At 40.5% G+C, this 17,953-nt stretch overlaps 1 protein-coding gene across 1 annotated transcript in view; it reads left to right on the top strand.

Moving 5' to 3' along the window:
- The window catches only part of APAF1 (apoptotic peptidase activating factor 1), a 147,291-nt gene that overhangs the window by 106,550 nt on the left and 22,788 nt on the right, over nt 1-17,953 (top strand). Inside the window, exons 22-26 of the mRNA XM_077265565.1 lie at nt 5,015-5,140; nt 5,725-5,844; nt 9,838-9,963; nt 11,557-11,682; nt 15,018-15,152. Coding sequence (XP_077121680.1) covers nt 5,015-5,140; nt 5,725-5,844; nt 9,838-9,963; nt 11,557-11,682; nt 15,018-15,152 — 633 coding nt within the window. The remainder of the gene's footprint in view (nt 1-5,014; nt 5,141-5,724; nt 5,845-9,837; nt 9,964-11,556; nt 11,683-15,017; nt 15,153-17,953) is intronic.

Here is a 17,953-nt window from a genome sequence, read left to right as displayed (position 1 = left end):
TTTATGTGGATTTGCTATGTTCAAAACCAAGTGTGCTTTGCTCCCTGAGGAATTTGTAAAGAAAACTTATCTCAAGAGACACATGAGATTAAGCCTGAGGGCTGGTCTACATTGCAGGATGCACTCAGACCGGGTTTGGGTGCACTCTGATCTCCGTGTGTCCTCTGAAGCTCCTTGCTCACTACACTTTGGGGTGTAATGAGTGGTGGCCACAGACTGGCAGGGGCAAGAGATCAGAGCATCAGGTGTAGGTCTTTGACTACGTACCCACAAACAGGGATGGTAGCGTTTTGGACACAGAGTATTTTTGCTGCATTCTAATTACCGCACTTGTTTGTCAGTACATGCAGATTTATGGCAAGTAATGACATTCTATTGGTCAAAGTATGCAGCAGAGACTAGCGTCTCCGCTACAGAAACTGACATGTTGCAGCTTGTAAACCCGCACCGCAAGTGAGTTTATGCAGCGTCAAATAGAAACATAGTGGGCATGAGATTTCTATAAATCCCATCCACTGTGCTTGTAATTTAGAACACAGCCTTTGGACCCAGCACAAATCCACTGCATCCAATACACTATTATGCCTGATTGTGGGCACGCACCCTTATCTGCGACTCCCTCCAGTCTGTGGCTGCCCCTCACTACTGCTGAGAATGTGATGCGCCGCTGGCTCCTCCAGTGTCAGTGTGTAAGTGCTGGAATGGGCCTTTGAGTTTAGGGAGCGCTCGCTGTGAACCAAGCTCAAAAGATTTCTTAAGACATGGATGGGCTGCAAATTAGGAAAAAAAAAAGGTTTACTCTTCTTCAAACTTCCCCATGGATTCAGCACAAGGTGTTTCCAGTAGCAGTGCCTGCTTCGAAGTCACCAGATCATAGTTGGCTATGTTTGGCTGCAGCGGTCAGGTTATTTTATAAGGGCACATCATCAGAGAAACATCTAATGGCATGACATTCTCTTCTAATCACTTGACCTCTATTATTATTCCATATATTTTTTTTTTTATTATTCTTATTTCAGACAATTATGTTAAAATGTAACCGTCATTATGTTGTAATTTCATAAATGAATAGTACACATAAAAATAAGCAACTTTGTAATGTATCTTATCAGAGAAATCTGCTTCTTTCTCTTCCTGGACTGATCTTTTATTTTCAAAATTCTCAGTTCACAGGTGATATCTGTATTCAGTGAAGATACTTTCCCATTACTGAGCTAGGAGATGGCAGTTGCTACATTGTATGTAGATGGGAGGCACTTTGCCTCTCGATCCTCCCATCTACTAAGAATTTAATTAGTCAAAATTCTTCTTCTCCCTCTATAAGATTTTACCAGTAAATTGAGAATTATGAAAGTGATCAGTCCAGTAGGAGAAAAAGGATAAATGGAAAAACAAATGGGTTACTCTACGCTGAAAGATGAGAGATGCCACGTCAATATAAGGCGGTTTATTGCTCAACGCGTTTTGAAGTATACATCTTTTAAGAGTTCAGACCTTCAGCGTCAACCCCAGCTCTGCCCCATACAGATATGAGCATAACCCAGTATTAAGTGAAAGTGCAGCCTGTCCATGGGCCGTATGTGGTAGAGCTCGGGTCAGGTTTTCTCCCATGCACACTGTTTACATGATGCAAGTCTTAGGCTTCTTTCACATTTCCGGCGGTACTGGGCCGTCACGAAGCGTCGGCGCGACGTACCGACGGAAGTGTGTGCTTTCACATTTCCGTCAGACTGCAGGGTGAGGAAAGATCGTGAGAGCGATATTTCCTGCTGGGCATGCGCAGTCTGAAACACTGGATGCGACGTACAGAAAAACGTTCTCTTGAAAACCCGACGCATCCAGTGCACGACGGACGCAACGTGTGGCCATACGCCGCGATCCGTTGGCAATGCAAGTCTATGGGAAAAAACCGTATCCTGTGGGCAAATTTGCAGGATGCGTTTTTTTTCCCAAAACGACGCATTGTGACTGATTAAAAAAGACGGAAATGTGAAAGTAGCCTTAGAATTGGCGCTGAAGATCTGAACTCTTAGAAGTTGTATACTTGGAAACACGTTGACGAATAAACCGCCTTAAATTGACGTGGCATCTTATCCTCCTGTGGGTCTTCAGCAGCCTTGAGCTCCATCAATGGTTGTGTGCACACAACCCAAGCAGGTGAGCGCAATCCCACACTGTTACCCAGATAAGTCACTATTTTCTTTCCAGTTTTTCTTCTCAGTAGGAGAAAGAAGCAGATTTCTCTGAGATATATTGCGGAGTTGCTTATTAAGCCTTATTCTACATGTACTCTAAGTGATATGTTAGAAATAGAAACCCTAAGAGGCATTGCTGCTTTGAGGAAATATAATATTGGGTGCTCACATGTGAACATGTAGTATGCATAGCAATGAAATGTGGCTAATAAACTTCCTGTATCTGTACTTTGTATACCAGCTCTAAGTTTAGATCACTGTATTAGTATATGCCGATAACAGAGGCCATACAGCTTGTGTAATTGTGTGCATACTTGTCGGTGACACCACTTCAGAGCCATGCTGGTGGAGAGGTCTGTCGCTGCCTGCACGCCACTGTGTTCTGAGTTCATCCCAATTAGAAGACAAAGACTTTCTAGAACTGTACAAAATCAATTCTACTGGAATAAATTCCCTCTGCCAGGCAGGTGTCAGAGTCACACAGCTTCATTTTATTCCTAAACATCTGGTAAAACTTAAATAATGTCAGTGGAATGGAAACTGCAGACAGGACAATAGGCACCCGCATTGAAAATAAACGTTCCTTTTCTTGCAGTGGTTTTTAATTCCCTTTTAAAGCCCTGGTTTTATAACTCAGCATGGGGGCATTTCTCCTGCCATAATCTTCCATTTTCAATAACCAATTTGTTCTTTCTGCTTGAATAATAGAATGTGTATTTAAAGGATAATGTTACTGAAATAGGTGCAGAGCTATTTCTAGGAAACATGAAAACAAGGTAGATGAATGTGAATGTCACCTTCATATTAAGATTAAACTTCAGTTCTTAAACCTTTCCTCTAATTCTTTTTCACCTCATTAACCCCAAGTTTACTATATACAGCAGGTGAATTAAGTATTGAACATGTTATCCATTTTCTAAGTAAATATATCTCTAAAGGTGCTATTGACATGAAATTCTCACCAGATGTCCGTAACAACCCATCCAATCCACCCATGCAAAGAAATCAAACCGTGTCCATACATTCAGTTATGTGTAATGATGAGAAATGACACAGAGGAAAAGTATTGAAGACACTTACTGAAAGTAATTACTACTTCATACAAAAGCCTTTATTGGTGATGACAGTTTCAAGACGCCTCCTGTATGGAGAAACTAGTCGCATGCATTGCTCAGTTGTGATTTTGGCCTTTTCTTCCACACAAACACTCTTCAAATCCTGAAAGTTCCGTGGGTTCCTTCTATGAACTCTGAGCTTTACTTCCTTACATAAATTTTCTATTGGATTCAGGTCCGGTGATTGGCTGGGTCATTCTAGCAGCTTTATTTTCCTTCTCTGAAACCAATTGATAGTTTTCTTGGTTGTGGGATTGTGATCATTGTCTTGTTGAAGTATCCACCCTCCTTTTATCTTCATCATCCTGGTAGATGGCAGCAGATTTTTATTAGAATATCTCTGTACATTTGTCCATTTATCCATCCTTCAGTTGCTTGAATCTTGCTAGTGCTGTATGCTTAAAAGCAGCCCCACACCATGATGTTCACACCTCTAAACTTCGCTGTTGGTATGTTGTTTTTTTTAGGTTGCTATGCAGTGCCTTTTGGCCTCCAAACATGGTGTGCATTATACTATCCAAAGAGTTAAATTTTGGTCTCGTCAGACCAGACTATATTCTCACAGTAATTCACTAGCTTGTCTAACTGTTGTGGAGCAAACATTTAATGTGCCTAAACATGCTTTTTGTTCAGCAATGGAGTCTTGCATGGTGAGTGTGCATACAGGCCATGGAGCAAGTGTGCATTACTTATTGTTTTCTTTTAAATAATGGTACCTGCCGATTCCAGGTCTCTATGTAGCTCTCCATAAGTGGTCCTTAGCTCTTGGAGAACTCTTCTGATAATTCTCATCACTCCTCTGTTGAAATCTTGCTGGAAGCACCTGGTCATGGCTGGTTTATGGTGTAATTGTTTTTTCCACTTCTGGATTATGGCCCCAACAGTGCTCACTGGATCCTTGAGTAATTCAGAAATTGTTCTGTAACTAATGCCATCAGTATGTTTTGCAACAATAAGGTTGCAAAGGTCTTGCAACAGCTCATTTTTTTTACCCATCATGAGATTTTTCTGGTGTGGCACCTTGGTAATGTAACACCTTATTATAGGCCATCAGTTGAACCAGCTGATATTATTTTTCACTAAATGACAGGATTGCTTTCTAATTACTGATAGATTTCAGCTGGTGTCATAACTTTCCATAGCTTTTTTCACCTCTTCATGTGTTCAATATTTTTTTTCCTGCGTCATTTCTCATTATTACACTTAACTTGTGGACGTCTATAGATTGATTATTTTGCCTCTGTGGATCGGATGGGTTGTTACAATATTTTTCTATATGGCTACGTGCACATGTTGAGTATTTGCCATATATTTTTCTGCAGCAAAAAACAAAAGGAGAAACACTGCAGAAAATACACAAATATTTTGGATGCGGTTTTACTTGCGATTTTTCTTACTTCCCCCTTTCAGACGAATTGGTGAAAAGAATTGGCCCGCTTTAAAAAAAAAAAAAAAAAAAAAAATCTTTAATGGTTCCAATCCACTAGGAAAAAAAAGCAGCATGTGCATGAGGTTTTAGAAATCTAATTCACTTTCCTGGTATTGGAAAGGGCTGCGTTTTTTTTGGCAGCAAAAGCACAGTGTGTGAACAATTCAAGTAAGTTTAAAAAGAAAGGTTTGAATGTACCATGCTTTGTTTCCCTGACATATTTAATTGTTGCCAGGTGTGTAAATGATTCCATTTGTATCTGTTGTTGGGTATAGGTTTTCGATATGGTCACTGGCAAGTTTCTGGAGCACTTAAAGGGTCACACGAGAACTGTCCAGCATTGCCAGTTCACCCCAGATGGGAAATGGCTTGTATCAAGCTCTGATGACGCGACAATCAGGGTGAGTACTCCTCATTTTACACCTAGTCTTTAGAACGGTGCACATTCCACACATCATGTTTTATCCATTTATCGCGCGCCCCAGCTGAACACAAACCTATTAGAAATGGCATGATTCACAGCAAATCATTCGAGATTTTATCCTGTTATGTTCCCTAAGTATCATAAAATAGCTACTTTGAGATGATTTTTATTATGTTGCACTTGCTACATGTAAAACTGGGTGTGAAATAGAAATCTATCTCTGAGCAGACACTTTGTGGCACTTAAAAGAGCGCTAATCTTAGAGCATGTGCAAAAAGCTATATCCCAGCTCTTCCTCCCTTATTCTCTTCTGTTTCATAAAAATAAATAATAAAAACATCACTGCTCTAGAGGAGATCTGCATGGAGGAATGAGCCAACATACCACTAACAGTGTGTGCCAAAGTTTGACCTCTGTCATTGCCAACAAAGGATTTATAACACATGGGGAGGATTGTAAACTTTAATAACCCACTTGGCAAATTGATTTATTTATATGTAACAATTTACTTGCATTGTATAAATGGTATAAGCACTGGAATAATTTTGTGTTCCGCATCAGGTCTGGGACTGGACGTCTGGAAAGAGTTTTTCACTGCAAGGACACAAAGAAGCTGTGAGGTGTTTCAGAATTCTCGAAAATGTAAAACTCCTCTCCTGGTCATTTGATGGGACTGTGAGGGTAAGACAATAGTTATCTGTTCATAATAAATAATAAAAGATGCACATTTCCTAGCTTTATTCCTTTTCTTTATCTTAAAGGGAACCTATCATTTAGATTCTTCCAGCCTGAAAAATGGACAGCATTTCTCAGAGCCTGGCTGCGGGATTACATCCAAGAATGTCTATCTCTGCAGCACTGCAGTGTTTCAGAGACAACATGGTGTGAAACACTGACTAGTGACTATAGATCTCTCCCTATCTCAATACAGGGAGGACACATCAATTCACTGGAGTGGGGCAGGGATTAGTCAGCTGTGGGCAACACTGGTCTAGTTAAGTTTCTCTCTATAGTCTCTGGCTGTTTTTTTCCAACCTTGGTCCCGATTTATCAAGACCAGTGTTGTTAACAGTGATCTTGATGAGGGTGCATGCTTGAGTCTGACACCTCATAATGAATCCGGCATGTCTGAAAAGTGGCATGCACCCCTGTGTGCAACTCGCCATAAATCTTACTCCAGTCTGGGTTTGATGTAACCTCTCTGATTAATACCCTCATTGCCCTGGCTGAGAGTTTTTGTGGGCGGTCCTCTCTTGGCAGGTTTATTGTGGTGCCATGTTCTTTCCATTTGATGATAATGGATTTGATGCTGCTCCAGGGGATCATTAGAGATTGGGATATTTTTTTTATAACCCAACCCTGACTTGTACTTCTCTGCAAATTTGTCCCTGACTTGTTTGGAGATCTCCTTGGTCTTCATGGTGATTGGTTAGTGGTGCCTCTTGCTTAATGGTGTTGCAGCCTCTGTGGTCTTTCGGAAAAGGTGTGTATAGACTGACAGGCCATGTAACACTTAGAATCCACACAGGTGGACTTCCTTTCACTAAGCATCTGAATTATGAAGGTAATTGCTTGCACCAGAAATTTTTAGAGGCTTCATTGCAAAAGGGGTGAATACATACAGTACAGACCAAAAGTTTGGATACACCTTCTCTTTTAAAGATTTTTCTGTATTTTCATGACTATGAAAATTGTACATTCACACTGAAGGCATCAAAACTATGAATTAACACATGTGGAATTATATACTTAACAAAAAAGTGTGAAACAACTGACATTATGTCTTATATTCTAGGTTCTTCACAGTAGCCACCTTTTTCTTTGGTGACTGCTTTGAACACTCTTGGCATTCTCTTGATGAGCTTCAAGAGGTAGTCACCGGGATTGGTTTTCACTTCACAGGTGTGCCCTGTCAGATTTAATAAGTGGGATTTCTTGCCTTATAAATGGTGTTGGGACCGTCAGTTGTGTTGTGCAGAAGTCTGGTGGTTACACAGCTGATAGTCCTACTGAAACACAGCTGATAGTCCTACTGAATATATATAACAAAACCCGGCACTCAACTTCAATGTGGATAGTTGGGAGATTTATTCGTAGTACCAACAAAAACGTTTCGGTCAAAGTCTGACCTTCTTCAGTTACAAGTTGCGAGGGAATATCAAAGGTATGTAGAGATAGGTCCTTTTGAAATACAATCTTATTGGAGTCACTTCTACGCCAGTGACCTGCTCCTGAAATCAGCTAGGAGCTTACATGTGTCTGGAGTTAGACGCGGAGTCCACCGCTAGTCCTTACGTGTGCCGGAGTGGATGACTGAGGAAGGTCAGACTTTGACCGAAACGTTTTTGTTGGTACTACGAATAAATCTCCCAACTATCCACATTGAAGTTGAGTGCCGGGTTTTGTTATACGTATAGTGTAAGGTGTGGGAACCTACCTGTGCACCTATGTAGCAGTGCTCACGGTTTAGTTCACCGCATAGTCCTACTGAATAGACTGTTAGAATTTGTATTATGGCAAGCAAAAAGCAGCTAAGTAAAGAAAAACGAGTGGCCATCATTACTTTAAGAAATGAAGGTCATTTAGTCCAAAAAATTGGGAAAACTTTGAAAGTGTCCCCAAGTGCAGTGGCAAAAACCATCAAGTGCTACAAAGAAACTGACTCACTTGAGGACCGCCCCAGGAAAGGAAGACCCAAGAGTCACCTCTGCTTCTGAGGATAAGTTTATCCGAGTCACCAGCCTCAGAAATCGCAGGTTAACCGCAGCTCAGATTAAAGATCAGGTCAATGCTACACAGAGTTCTAGCAGCAGACACATCTCTACAACAACTGTTAAGAGGAGACTTTGTGCAGCAGGCCTTCATGGTAAAATAGCTGCTAGGAAACCACTGCTAAGGACAGGCAAAAAGCAGAAGAGACTTGTTTGGGCTAAAGAACACAAGGAATGGACATTAGACCAGTGGAAATCTGTGCTTTGGTCTGATGAGTCCAAATTTGAGATCCTTGGTTCCAACCACCGTGTCTTTGTGCAACGCAGAAAAGGTGAACTGATGGACTCTACATGCCTGGTTCCCACCGTGAAGCATGGAGGAGGAGGTGTGGGGGTGTTTGCTGGTGACACTGTTGGGGATTTATTCAAAATTGGAAGCATACTGAACCAGCATGGCTACCACCGCATCTTGCAGCGGCATGCTATTCCATCCGGTTTGCGTTTAGTTGGACCATCATTTATTTTTCAACATGACAATGACCCCAAACACACCTCCAGGCTGTGTAAGGCCTATTTGACCAAGAAGGAGAGTGATGGGGTGCTACGCCAGATGACCTGGCTTCTAGTCACCAGACCTGAACCCAATCGAGATGGTTTGGGGTGAGCTGGACCGCAGAGTGAAGGCAAAAGGACCAACAAGTGCTAAGCATCTCTGGGAACTCCTTCAAGATTGTTGGAAGACCATTCCCGGTGAATACCTCTTGAAGCTCATCAAGAGAATGCCAAGAGTGTGCAAAGCAGTCATTAAATAAAAAGGTGGCTACTTTGAAGAACCTAGAATATAATACATAATTTCAATTGTTTCACACTTTTTTGTTAAGTATATAATTCCACATGTGTTAATTCATAGTTTTGATGCCTTCAGTGTGAATGTACAATTTTCATAGTCATGAAAATACAGAAAAATCTTTAAATGAGAAGGTGTCCAAACTTTTGGTCTGTACTTTATGCACATGTAAATTTTTACTTATTTGTATCTATACATTTAATTTATGCCTATATTTTTCGCACTTCACCAACTTTGACTAATTAATGTTGATGCATCATACACAATTTGGATTACAAAAATAATTAAACACCGTTTATAGTGTAGCAAAATGGGTAAAAAGCCAAGGGAGGGTGGGATGAATACTTTCGAAAGCCTCTGTATGTTCAGCAGGATATCTTGCACCACTCTGTGATAAAGTGCAGCATACATTTTTTTAAGGACTCTGCCCCACTTCTGTAATTCATCCTGCTTGTCTGTAACTCTATACTGATCAGTCTTGACAACAGGCAGTGGACAGCATGGTGTTCAGAGGAGAGACACCTAGTTACCACATTAAAGCAATTTTTCTCTAAAAATCATTTTTGGTAATGAAATTATATTTTTTGATACATAAGCCATTTAATAAGCATAAGTTTGTTGAAACAACCATGACCATTTAAAGAGTTGGTGTACCTCCAACAATATTATAACTTTAAAATGTGACAAAAACAGTCAATTTATGCAGATTTTATCAAACAACTATTTACTATATAAAAATCAACTGATGTGTTTATCCAACATAATTATCCTCTAATGATAAAACACTGCTACGGCTCCGCAAACTCTTGATCCTGCCATGTTTATATGGGATTTATAGTAAATGCAAGAACTCGCCAGAATCGGAGAATAAGCGCCTGTGTCGCATGATCACTCACCGGTGGGAAACAGTCTCACATAGTAAAAGATGACGTTGATATATCTTGTGGTGGCTTCGCCAAATGTGATGATGATCCTGTTTTACAGCTCATCCTGCCATTTGCACGTCATCAGAGTGCTTTATGCTTTAGAACCAGTGTATATCATACAAATCCTTTATTGAATGCTTTTGTTATGTTTGGGCACTTTACATATAACTACGGTTATTAAATGTTTTAGGTATGGGATCTTCAGAGTGGATGCGCAGAAGACGAGTTTCCGTGTCACAGTGGTGCTATTTTGTCTTGTGATGTTTCATCTGATTCACTGAAATTTTCATCTACCTCAGCTGATAAGAGCGCCAAGGTACGGCATTACATGTTGATCTATTTTGCGCCCCCCATGTCAGGTTGACTGATGTATATACTGTGGATGCTCTACCTTTGGTCAGCATGATATACCTGATCAATATCTTTATTACGGTAAGTATCCGCTATCATAGGATGCATCACGAATTTGCAAGAATTACACAATGGTTGGTTTAAAGGGAATCTCTCAGCGCAAAATGACTGTTCAGACCAAGCACAGGCACTTGGTGCACCTTTGATGAGGTTCGGCAGTTTGAAGTACTGACTTGTTTAGCGTCTAGCTCCACCCTCTCTTCCTTGATTGACAGCTCTAACTTTACAGTAGCCAGATGGAGATGATGTAAAACAAGTAGATAGGAAGGTGACTGAACTGTTTTGAGGGTGAACGAGCACCTGTACTTATTTTGAAAACAAATTTTTTGTAGATATACTTTCTTTTTATGTGCAAATATAAAATAAATCCTAAAAGAAATAAAGTTATCAAATGTAATCCATTTCACAAAGTACTCACTGTCCCCTGAAAACCCCATGTCAGAGGCTTTCTCCTGTTTGCCCGTAGATACATCCTGTAGTTCTTTCATCACAGGTTGCACATGCTCAGTAGATTCCTGCTATTCTATAGTGGGTGTCCTCTTCTTACGTTGCAGTGTAGTAGTGCAGGGTAGTTAGGGCAGACATGTCTTTCATTTATTGATATATTATTGGAAACTTTGCATAGCACCAAGCCTCCTCTGGCATATCACAGAGCCGTTTGGTGGGTAGCTAATATCATCTGGGCAGGCGGGAGGTGAATATGGAGAAGGTGATTGTGGGAAATGTAGTTTACACTAGTTACATGGACATTCTAGATGAACCACCTCCTAGTGTTCTTCATAGTGAAATCATCAATGATTTCTCACATACTCCGATATGAGAACTATGTAAAATATGCCTTGTACTTGGATAAAAAGAACCACCCTATATACCTACCTACATAGATGTGCTTATTTATTGCACATATATTGGATGGCAATCCTTTTGGATTTTAAGAACATTAGATATGCAAAAATGCTTATAGTGCCTTTGTTTATGTATTCATATGATTTATTATGGTAATGAGCGTCATCTTTTGTATCTATCACGTATACAGATATTCCATGAAAAAGGCCTCATCTAGCCGAAATGTATGATTATTATCTGTTTTTATTTTGGATGAGCGTTATCCCTTTTTTTTTGGGGGGGGGGGGGGGTCATGTGATTAAAATATTCTTTACAAATCATGTCCTTTGAGTGCCAAAGTTTTTCAATCAAGACTTGTCTATAGTTTACTTCTGAGCACCTTAAAAATAATAGTTGCGCACCCATTTCCCTTTGAGTATTAAAGCATGATCAAAATGGTGGTAGAAATTGGCCATTGACTGTGGCAAACCCAAATTGAAGACTGGTGTGCATGAATCGCTTGCCAATTGGGTAGCTTCACTTACTCCATGAAATGTATCTCCCTAATTGATGGGCAATAGTTTACACTGTAATTATAGGACATTGTAGTCACCAAGGGATATATCGCGAAGAATGGATGTAAATATGCATCATGTGTTGTCTTACCTTTCAGATTTGGAGTTTAGCTGGGTTATCTCTTCTGCATGAGCTGAGAGGTCATCAGAGCTGTGTACGATGCTGCCACTTCTCATCTGATGACCACTATTTAGCAACTGGCGATGATAATGGTGAAATAATGGTATGTTAGTATTTGATCAGTTATGTGTTGTTTTGAAAGAAGGAGGTTCAGACTGGGTGTAGGCGGTCACATGATATTAAACATGTAAAAATAAAACCTGAGGTGTGGAGTCTGAATTAAACATAAAATAGTGATCACTTAGACACCCAACAATCTTTTGCAAATGGAAAGTCTACTTGATGAATAGCGTGCACAAATACTTTTTCTAACCCCTTAAAGACTGGGCAATTTTTCTTTTTTGGGATCTCCCTTTTTTCCTCGCCTTCTTCCTAGATCCATATATTTTTTTACTTTTCTGCTCAAAAAGAAGGCTTGCTTTCTGTGGGATGATTTATCATTTTGAATGACACTATCCGTTTTACCATGCTATGTACCAAATAATGTAAAAAAATTCCAAGTGCGGTGAAATTGCATGAAAAAAAAAAAGTCCCGCACATCCCATTCCTGTAAATGTAAAGGCACAGAAAGTTTCTAAAACACAATAAATATATTTTTTTTTTACAAAAAGGAGTTCCAATATGGTGATGGGTATAAATATATTTATTTAATACTAATGCTAGTAAGGGCAAAAATTAGCCACAACTTCCACCTATTATACAGCTTAATTCTTTATTAGCTTTATTAAACAATATTAAAACAAAATCCGTGTAGGTTAAAGGGAACCTGTCACCCCCAAAATGGAAGGTGAGCTAAGCCCATCGGCATCAGGGGCTTATCTACAGCATTCTGGAATGCTGTAGATAAGCCCCCGATGTATCCTGAAAGATGAGAAAAAGAGGTTAGATTATACTCACCTGGGCGCGGGCGGTCCGATCCGATGGGTGTCGCGGTCTGGTCCGGGGCCTCCTATTTTCATACGATGACATCCTCTTCTTGTCTTCACGCTGCGGCGCAGGCGTACTTTGTCTGTCCTGTTGAGGGCAGAGCAAAGTACTGCAGTGCGCAGGTGGCGGGAAAGGTCAGAGAGGCCCAGCACCTGCGCACTGCAGTACTTTGCTCTGCCCTCAACAGGACAGACAAAGTACGCCTGCGCCGGAGCCGCAGTGTGAAGACAAGAAGAGGACGTCATCCTATGAAGATGGGAGGCCCCGGACCGCGACGCCCATCGTATCGGACTGCCCCTGGGTGAGTATAGTATAACCTCTTTTTCACATCTTTTAGGATACATCTGGGCTTATCTACAGGTGGGCTTAGCTCGCCTTCCATTTTGGAGGTGACAGGTTCCCTTTAAAATAAAGAGCGGCCTACCTAGTAACACTCATAGGAGAGCTGTATTACTAGTGATCACATGAAGGTGCAATGTTTTATGCAGTATTGTGATAGTGGTCCGCAGACCTGGATTGTAATTATATTGTCTTTTGATTATGTATTATGATTGTTTAAAAATTCTGTTGTAAAATGTCAATAGAGATACTTTACTTAAAAATAATTATATTGTCACCATCAAAGTGGTGTCAACTGGTGTCCTATGTTATTTCCATGTACTATTACAGTTTATTTATTTGCTTGTTGTAGGGTATTTACTCATTTGTTTTTATTCTATGTTCTGTACATTGTAATTTGTGGAATAACTCCCTCGGTTAAATACAATGTTATGAGAAATTGCCCTCTCTAGAGGTTCTAAAGGTTTCACTGTCTACATAGCTTAAACGAGGAAGGTAAGAGGCAAAAAGTCTAAGGCTATGCGCAAACGATGCGGATTTGCTTGCAGAAATTTCTGCAAGGTTTTTTTTTTTTTGTCAGAAAAATGCAGTGGAAAATCCTCGTGTTTTTGTAGCGTTTTTGTTGAGGATTTTCATGCGGTTTTGTAAGCTCCACACACTCGTCCTCCATCAGACATCATTACCTTTTTTACTCAAATATTTTTTAATAAGTATAAAATTCAAATAAAACATTTCACATTAAGACATAAATTTTCATTTTCTCCACTCTTGACCCCTCCTTACCCACCCCTCCCCCCCTCCTTTCCCTTTTTTAGACAGCTCACGCTTTTCTCTTAACATGTCTTTGTAGTATTATATACATTATCTGTATACACTGACTTTTATTTTGAACATATAAACCATTGGTATAAAGGCGAATCCTCTTCAGGCCTTGCTTCCCGTAACTTCCCCTAACCTAGTTCCAGCCAAGGCAACCACAATTTATCGTACGGGACCATCTTCCCTCTTTTCTGATATACACCCTTCTCCAGGGTAATGACCTGCTTCACATATTTAATATATTCTCCCCTCGAGGGAGGCTTCTCTTTGATCCAATTTCTGGCTATGACTTTCCAAGCCATGTATAGCAGTCTAGCGATTGCTATTTTCAGCTTATTATCCACAACTATCTCATCCACATACCCCAACACACACACCAAAAGTTCTCTTGGAATCACCCATCTGTACGCCCCTTCTATCCGACTTACAACCACCAACCAAAAAGCAGTCAATCTCGGACACGTCCACAACATATGAAACATTCCAGCACTATCATTCCTACATCTAGGGCATTCCGAGTTTGATCTCAACCCAGCTCTGCACAGGACATCCGGGGATCTACACACTGTGTACAATATAAAGCTGGGAAAGTCTATATGGCTCATTTAGTGATAATTTTGGTATCCATTCTAGTACAGACTCCCACGTTTCATCCTCCAAACGACCCAGCTCCCTTTCCCATTTAGCCCTCGCGCCAATCGGATATCCCAATAAGTGAGTATGGAGTAAATCCTTAAACAGAGATGAGATAACACCCCTGACATCATTACTTTTGACAATTCTGCAGCGTTTTTGGAAGCAAATCTGCAGCAAATCCGCAAACCTTTTTACACCTGCGTTCTTGCTGCGGATTTGACTGACTTGAAGTCAATGGGTGCAGAAATGCTGCAAATCCTCAAAAAGAATTGACATGCTGTGGAAAATAAAACGCTGCAAATAAGGACGGAAATTTCCAGATCATGTGCACAACAATTCAGAAATGTCATTGATTAACATTGCTTAAGTAATCCATTGCGTTTTTGGAGCATTTCCGTGTGGAAAAAAATGCTGCGGAAACGCTACAAATCCGCATTGTGTGCACATAGCCTAATTCTTAAGCCTCGTTCCCACGTCCGATTTTTGTGTACGTGATTTTCACAGATGGTACTCGTACCCATGATAATTTATAAGGCCATTCAGATGCTTGATTTTTTTTTTTCCTCAGACCGAATGGTTTGCAGAAAATATTGGAGACATGTTTGATTTTGATCTGAGGGTGGGATCAAAATCAACAATGCAAGCCAATGGGTCTGTAAAAGTCTTCAAGTACTTTGCATTCCAGATATTCTTAATAACTCTTTCTTCCATTGTCAGATTTGGAGTGTGCAGAGTGGGCAACTTCTGAGACAATGCCAGGAGACTTCTGTGAATAAAATTGACGGCTGGGTGACTGATATTCATTTTGCGCCTGACAGTAAAATATTAGTAACCTCTAGAGCCCATGTCCAGGTAAGCTTGGTATAAATTGGTGCCCACTGATTTATATATTGTTCATATATAAGGAGGCTGTAGAGATAATATACCATAAAATGAAGTATAAAGGGGATTATATAATTCGGGTGTAGTTTCCAATACCAACCGTTGATGAAATGTGGGAACATAAATAAGTGTGCTTTAAACACTGCTCTATTTTTATAGCAGCTGGACTTATTCTATGTTGAAAAATTGCTAGTATAGAAAGCATCCTTTAAAGAAATCTAATGGTGGAAGAATGTCCTTTGGCATTGTGGCACATTATACACTTGGGTCCTGAAATATTTGGACAGTGACACAAGTTTTAGCATTTTAATTGTTCACCAAAACATATACAAGATGCAGTTAAATCATCACTATGGCCTTAAAGTGCAGATTTCACCTTTAATTTGAGCGTATTCACATTCTAATTGGAGTAAGGGTTTGGGAATTTCAGCTCTTTAGTACGTTGCTGCCTCTTTTTAAAAGAACCAAAAGAAATTGGTCACGGACTGCCCCCGGCACATTAACCCCCGGCACACTGCGATCAAACATGATCGCAGTGTTCCGGCGGTATAGGGAAGCATCGCGCAGGGAGGGGGCTCCCTGCGTGCTTCCCTGAGCCCCCCAGAGCAACGCGATGTGATCGCGTTGCTCCGAGGGTCTCTTACCTCCTCCTCGCTGTAGCAGGCCCGATCCAAAATGGCCGCGGCATCCGGGTCCTGCAGGGAGGTGGCTTCACAGCGCCTGCTCAGAGCAGGCGCCGGGAAGCCTGGAGCTGTGCACGTCAGACAGGGGCACTGTTATAGTGTAGAAAAAAAAAATATTCACATGTGTAAAAAAAATTAAAAAAAATTCCCCCCCCCAAAAAAAAAGTATTGTTCCTATAAATACATTTCTTTATCTAAATAAAAAAAACAATAAAAGTACACATATTTAGTATCGCCGCGTCCGTAACTACCCGACCTATAAAACTGTCCCACTAGTTAACCCTTTCAGTGAACACCGTAAAAAGAAAAAAAAAAAAAGAGGCAAAAAACGCTTTATTATCATACCGCCAAACAAAAAGTGGAATAACACGCGATCAAAAAGACAGATATAAATAACCAGGGCACAGCTGAAAACGTCATCTTGTCTCGCAAAAAACGAGCCGCCATACAGCGTCATCAAAGAAAAAATAAAAGTGTTATAGTCCTCAGAATAGAGCGATGCAAAAATAATTATTTTTTCTATAAAATAGTTTTTATCATATAAAAGCGCCAAAACATAAAAAAATGATATAAATGAGGTATCGCTGTAATCGTACTGACCCAAAGAATAAAACTGCTTTTTCCATTTTTTACCAAACGCGGAACGGTATAAACGCCTCCCCCAAAAGAAATTAATGAATAGCTGGTTTTTGGTCATTCTGCCTCACAAAAATCGGAATAAAAAGCGATCACAAAATGTCACGTGCCCGAAAATGTTACCAATAAAAACGTCAACTCGTCTGGCAAAAAACAAGACCTCACATGACTCTGTGGACAAAAATATGGAAAAATTATAGCTCTCAAAATGTGGTAATGCAAAAATATTTTTTGCAATAAAAAGCTTCTTTCAGTGTGTGACGGCTGCCAATCATAAAAATCCGCTAAAAAAACCCGGTATAAAAGTAAATCAAACCCCCCTTCATCACCCCTTAGTTAGCGAAAAATTAAAAAAAATGTATTTATTTCCATTTTCCCGTTAGGGTTAGGGCTAGGGTTAGGGTTAAAGTTGGGGTTAGGGTTGTGGCTAGGGTTAAGGCTACAGTTAGGGTTGGGGCTAAAGTTAGGGTTGGGGTTGGGGCTAAAGTTAGGGTTAGGGTTTGGATTACATTTACGGTTGGGATTAGGGTTAGGGCTGTGTTTGGATTAGGGTTTCAGTTATAATTGGGGGGTTTCCACTGTTTATGCACATCAGGGACTCTCCAAACGCGGCATGGCGTCCGATCTCAATTCCAGCCAATTCTGCGTTGAAAAAGTAAAACAGTGCTCCTTCCCTTCCGAGCTCTCCCGTGCGCCCAAACTGGGGTTTACCCCAACATATGGGGTATCAGCGTACTCAGGACACATTGGACAACAACTTTTGGGGTCCAATTTCTCCTGTTACCCTTGGGAAAATACAAAACTGGGGGCTAAAAAATAATTTTTGTGGAAAAAAAAGATTTTTTATTTTCACGGCTCTGCGTTATAAACTGTAGTGAAACACTTGGGGGTTCAAAGTTCTCACAACACATCTAGATAAGTTCCTTGGGGGGTCTAGTTTCCAATATGGGGTCACTTGTGGGGGGTTTCTACTGTTTAGGTACATTAGGGGCTCTGCAAACGCAATGTGATGCCTGCAGACCAATCCATCTAAGTCTGCATTCCAAATATTACGCTCCTTCCCTTCCGAGCTCTGCCATGCGCTCAAACGGTGGTTCCCCCCCACATATGGGGTATCGGCGTACTCAGGACAAATTGGACAACAACTTTTGGGGTCCAATTTCAACTGTTACCCTTGGAAAAATACAAAATTGGGGGCTAAAAAATAATTTTTGTGGGAAAAAAAAAATTATTGTTATTTTCACGGCTCTGCGTTATAAACTGTAGTGAAACACTTGGGGGTTCAAAGCTCTCACAACACATCTAGATGAGTTCCTTAGGGTGTCTACTTTTCAAAATGGTGTCACTTGTGGGGGGTTTCAATGTTTAGGCACATCAGTGGCTCTCCAAACGCAACATGGCGTCCCATCTCAATTCCTGTCAATTTTGCATTGAAAAGTCAAACGGCGCTCC

The sequence above is a fragment of the Ranitomeya variabilis genome, chromosome 5 (assembly GCF_051348905.1).
Source record: "Ranitomeya variabilis isolate aRanVar5 chromosome 5, aRanVar5.hap1, whole genome shotgun sequence".
Classification (NCBI taxonomy): Eukaryota; Metazoa; Chordata; class Amphibia; order Anura; family Dendrobatidae; genus Ranitomeya; species Ranitomeya variabilis.
This window is presented reverse-complemented; position numbering and strand designations above follow the sequence as displayed.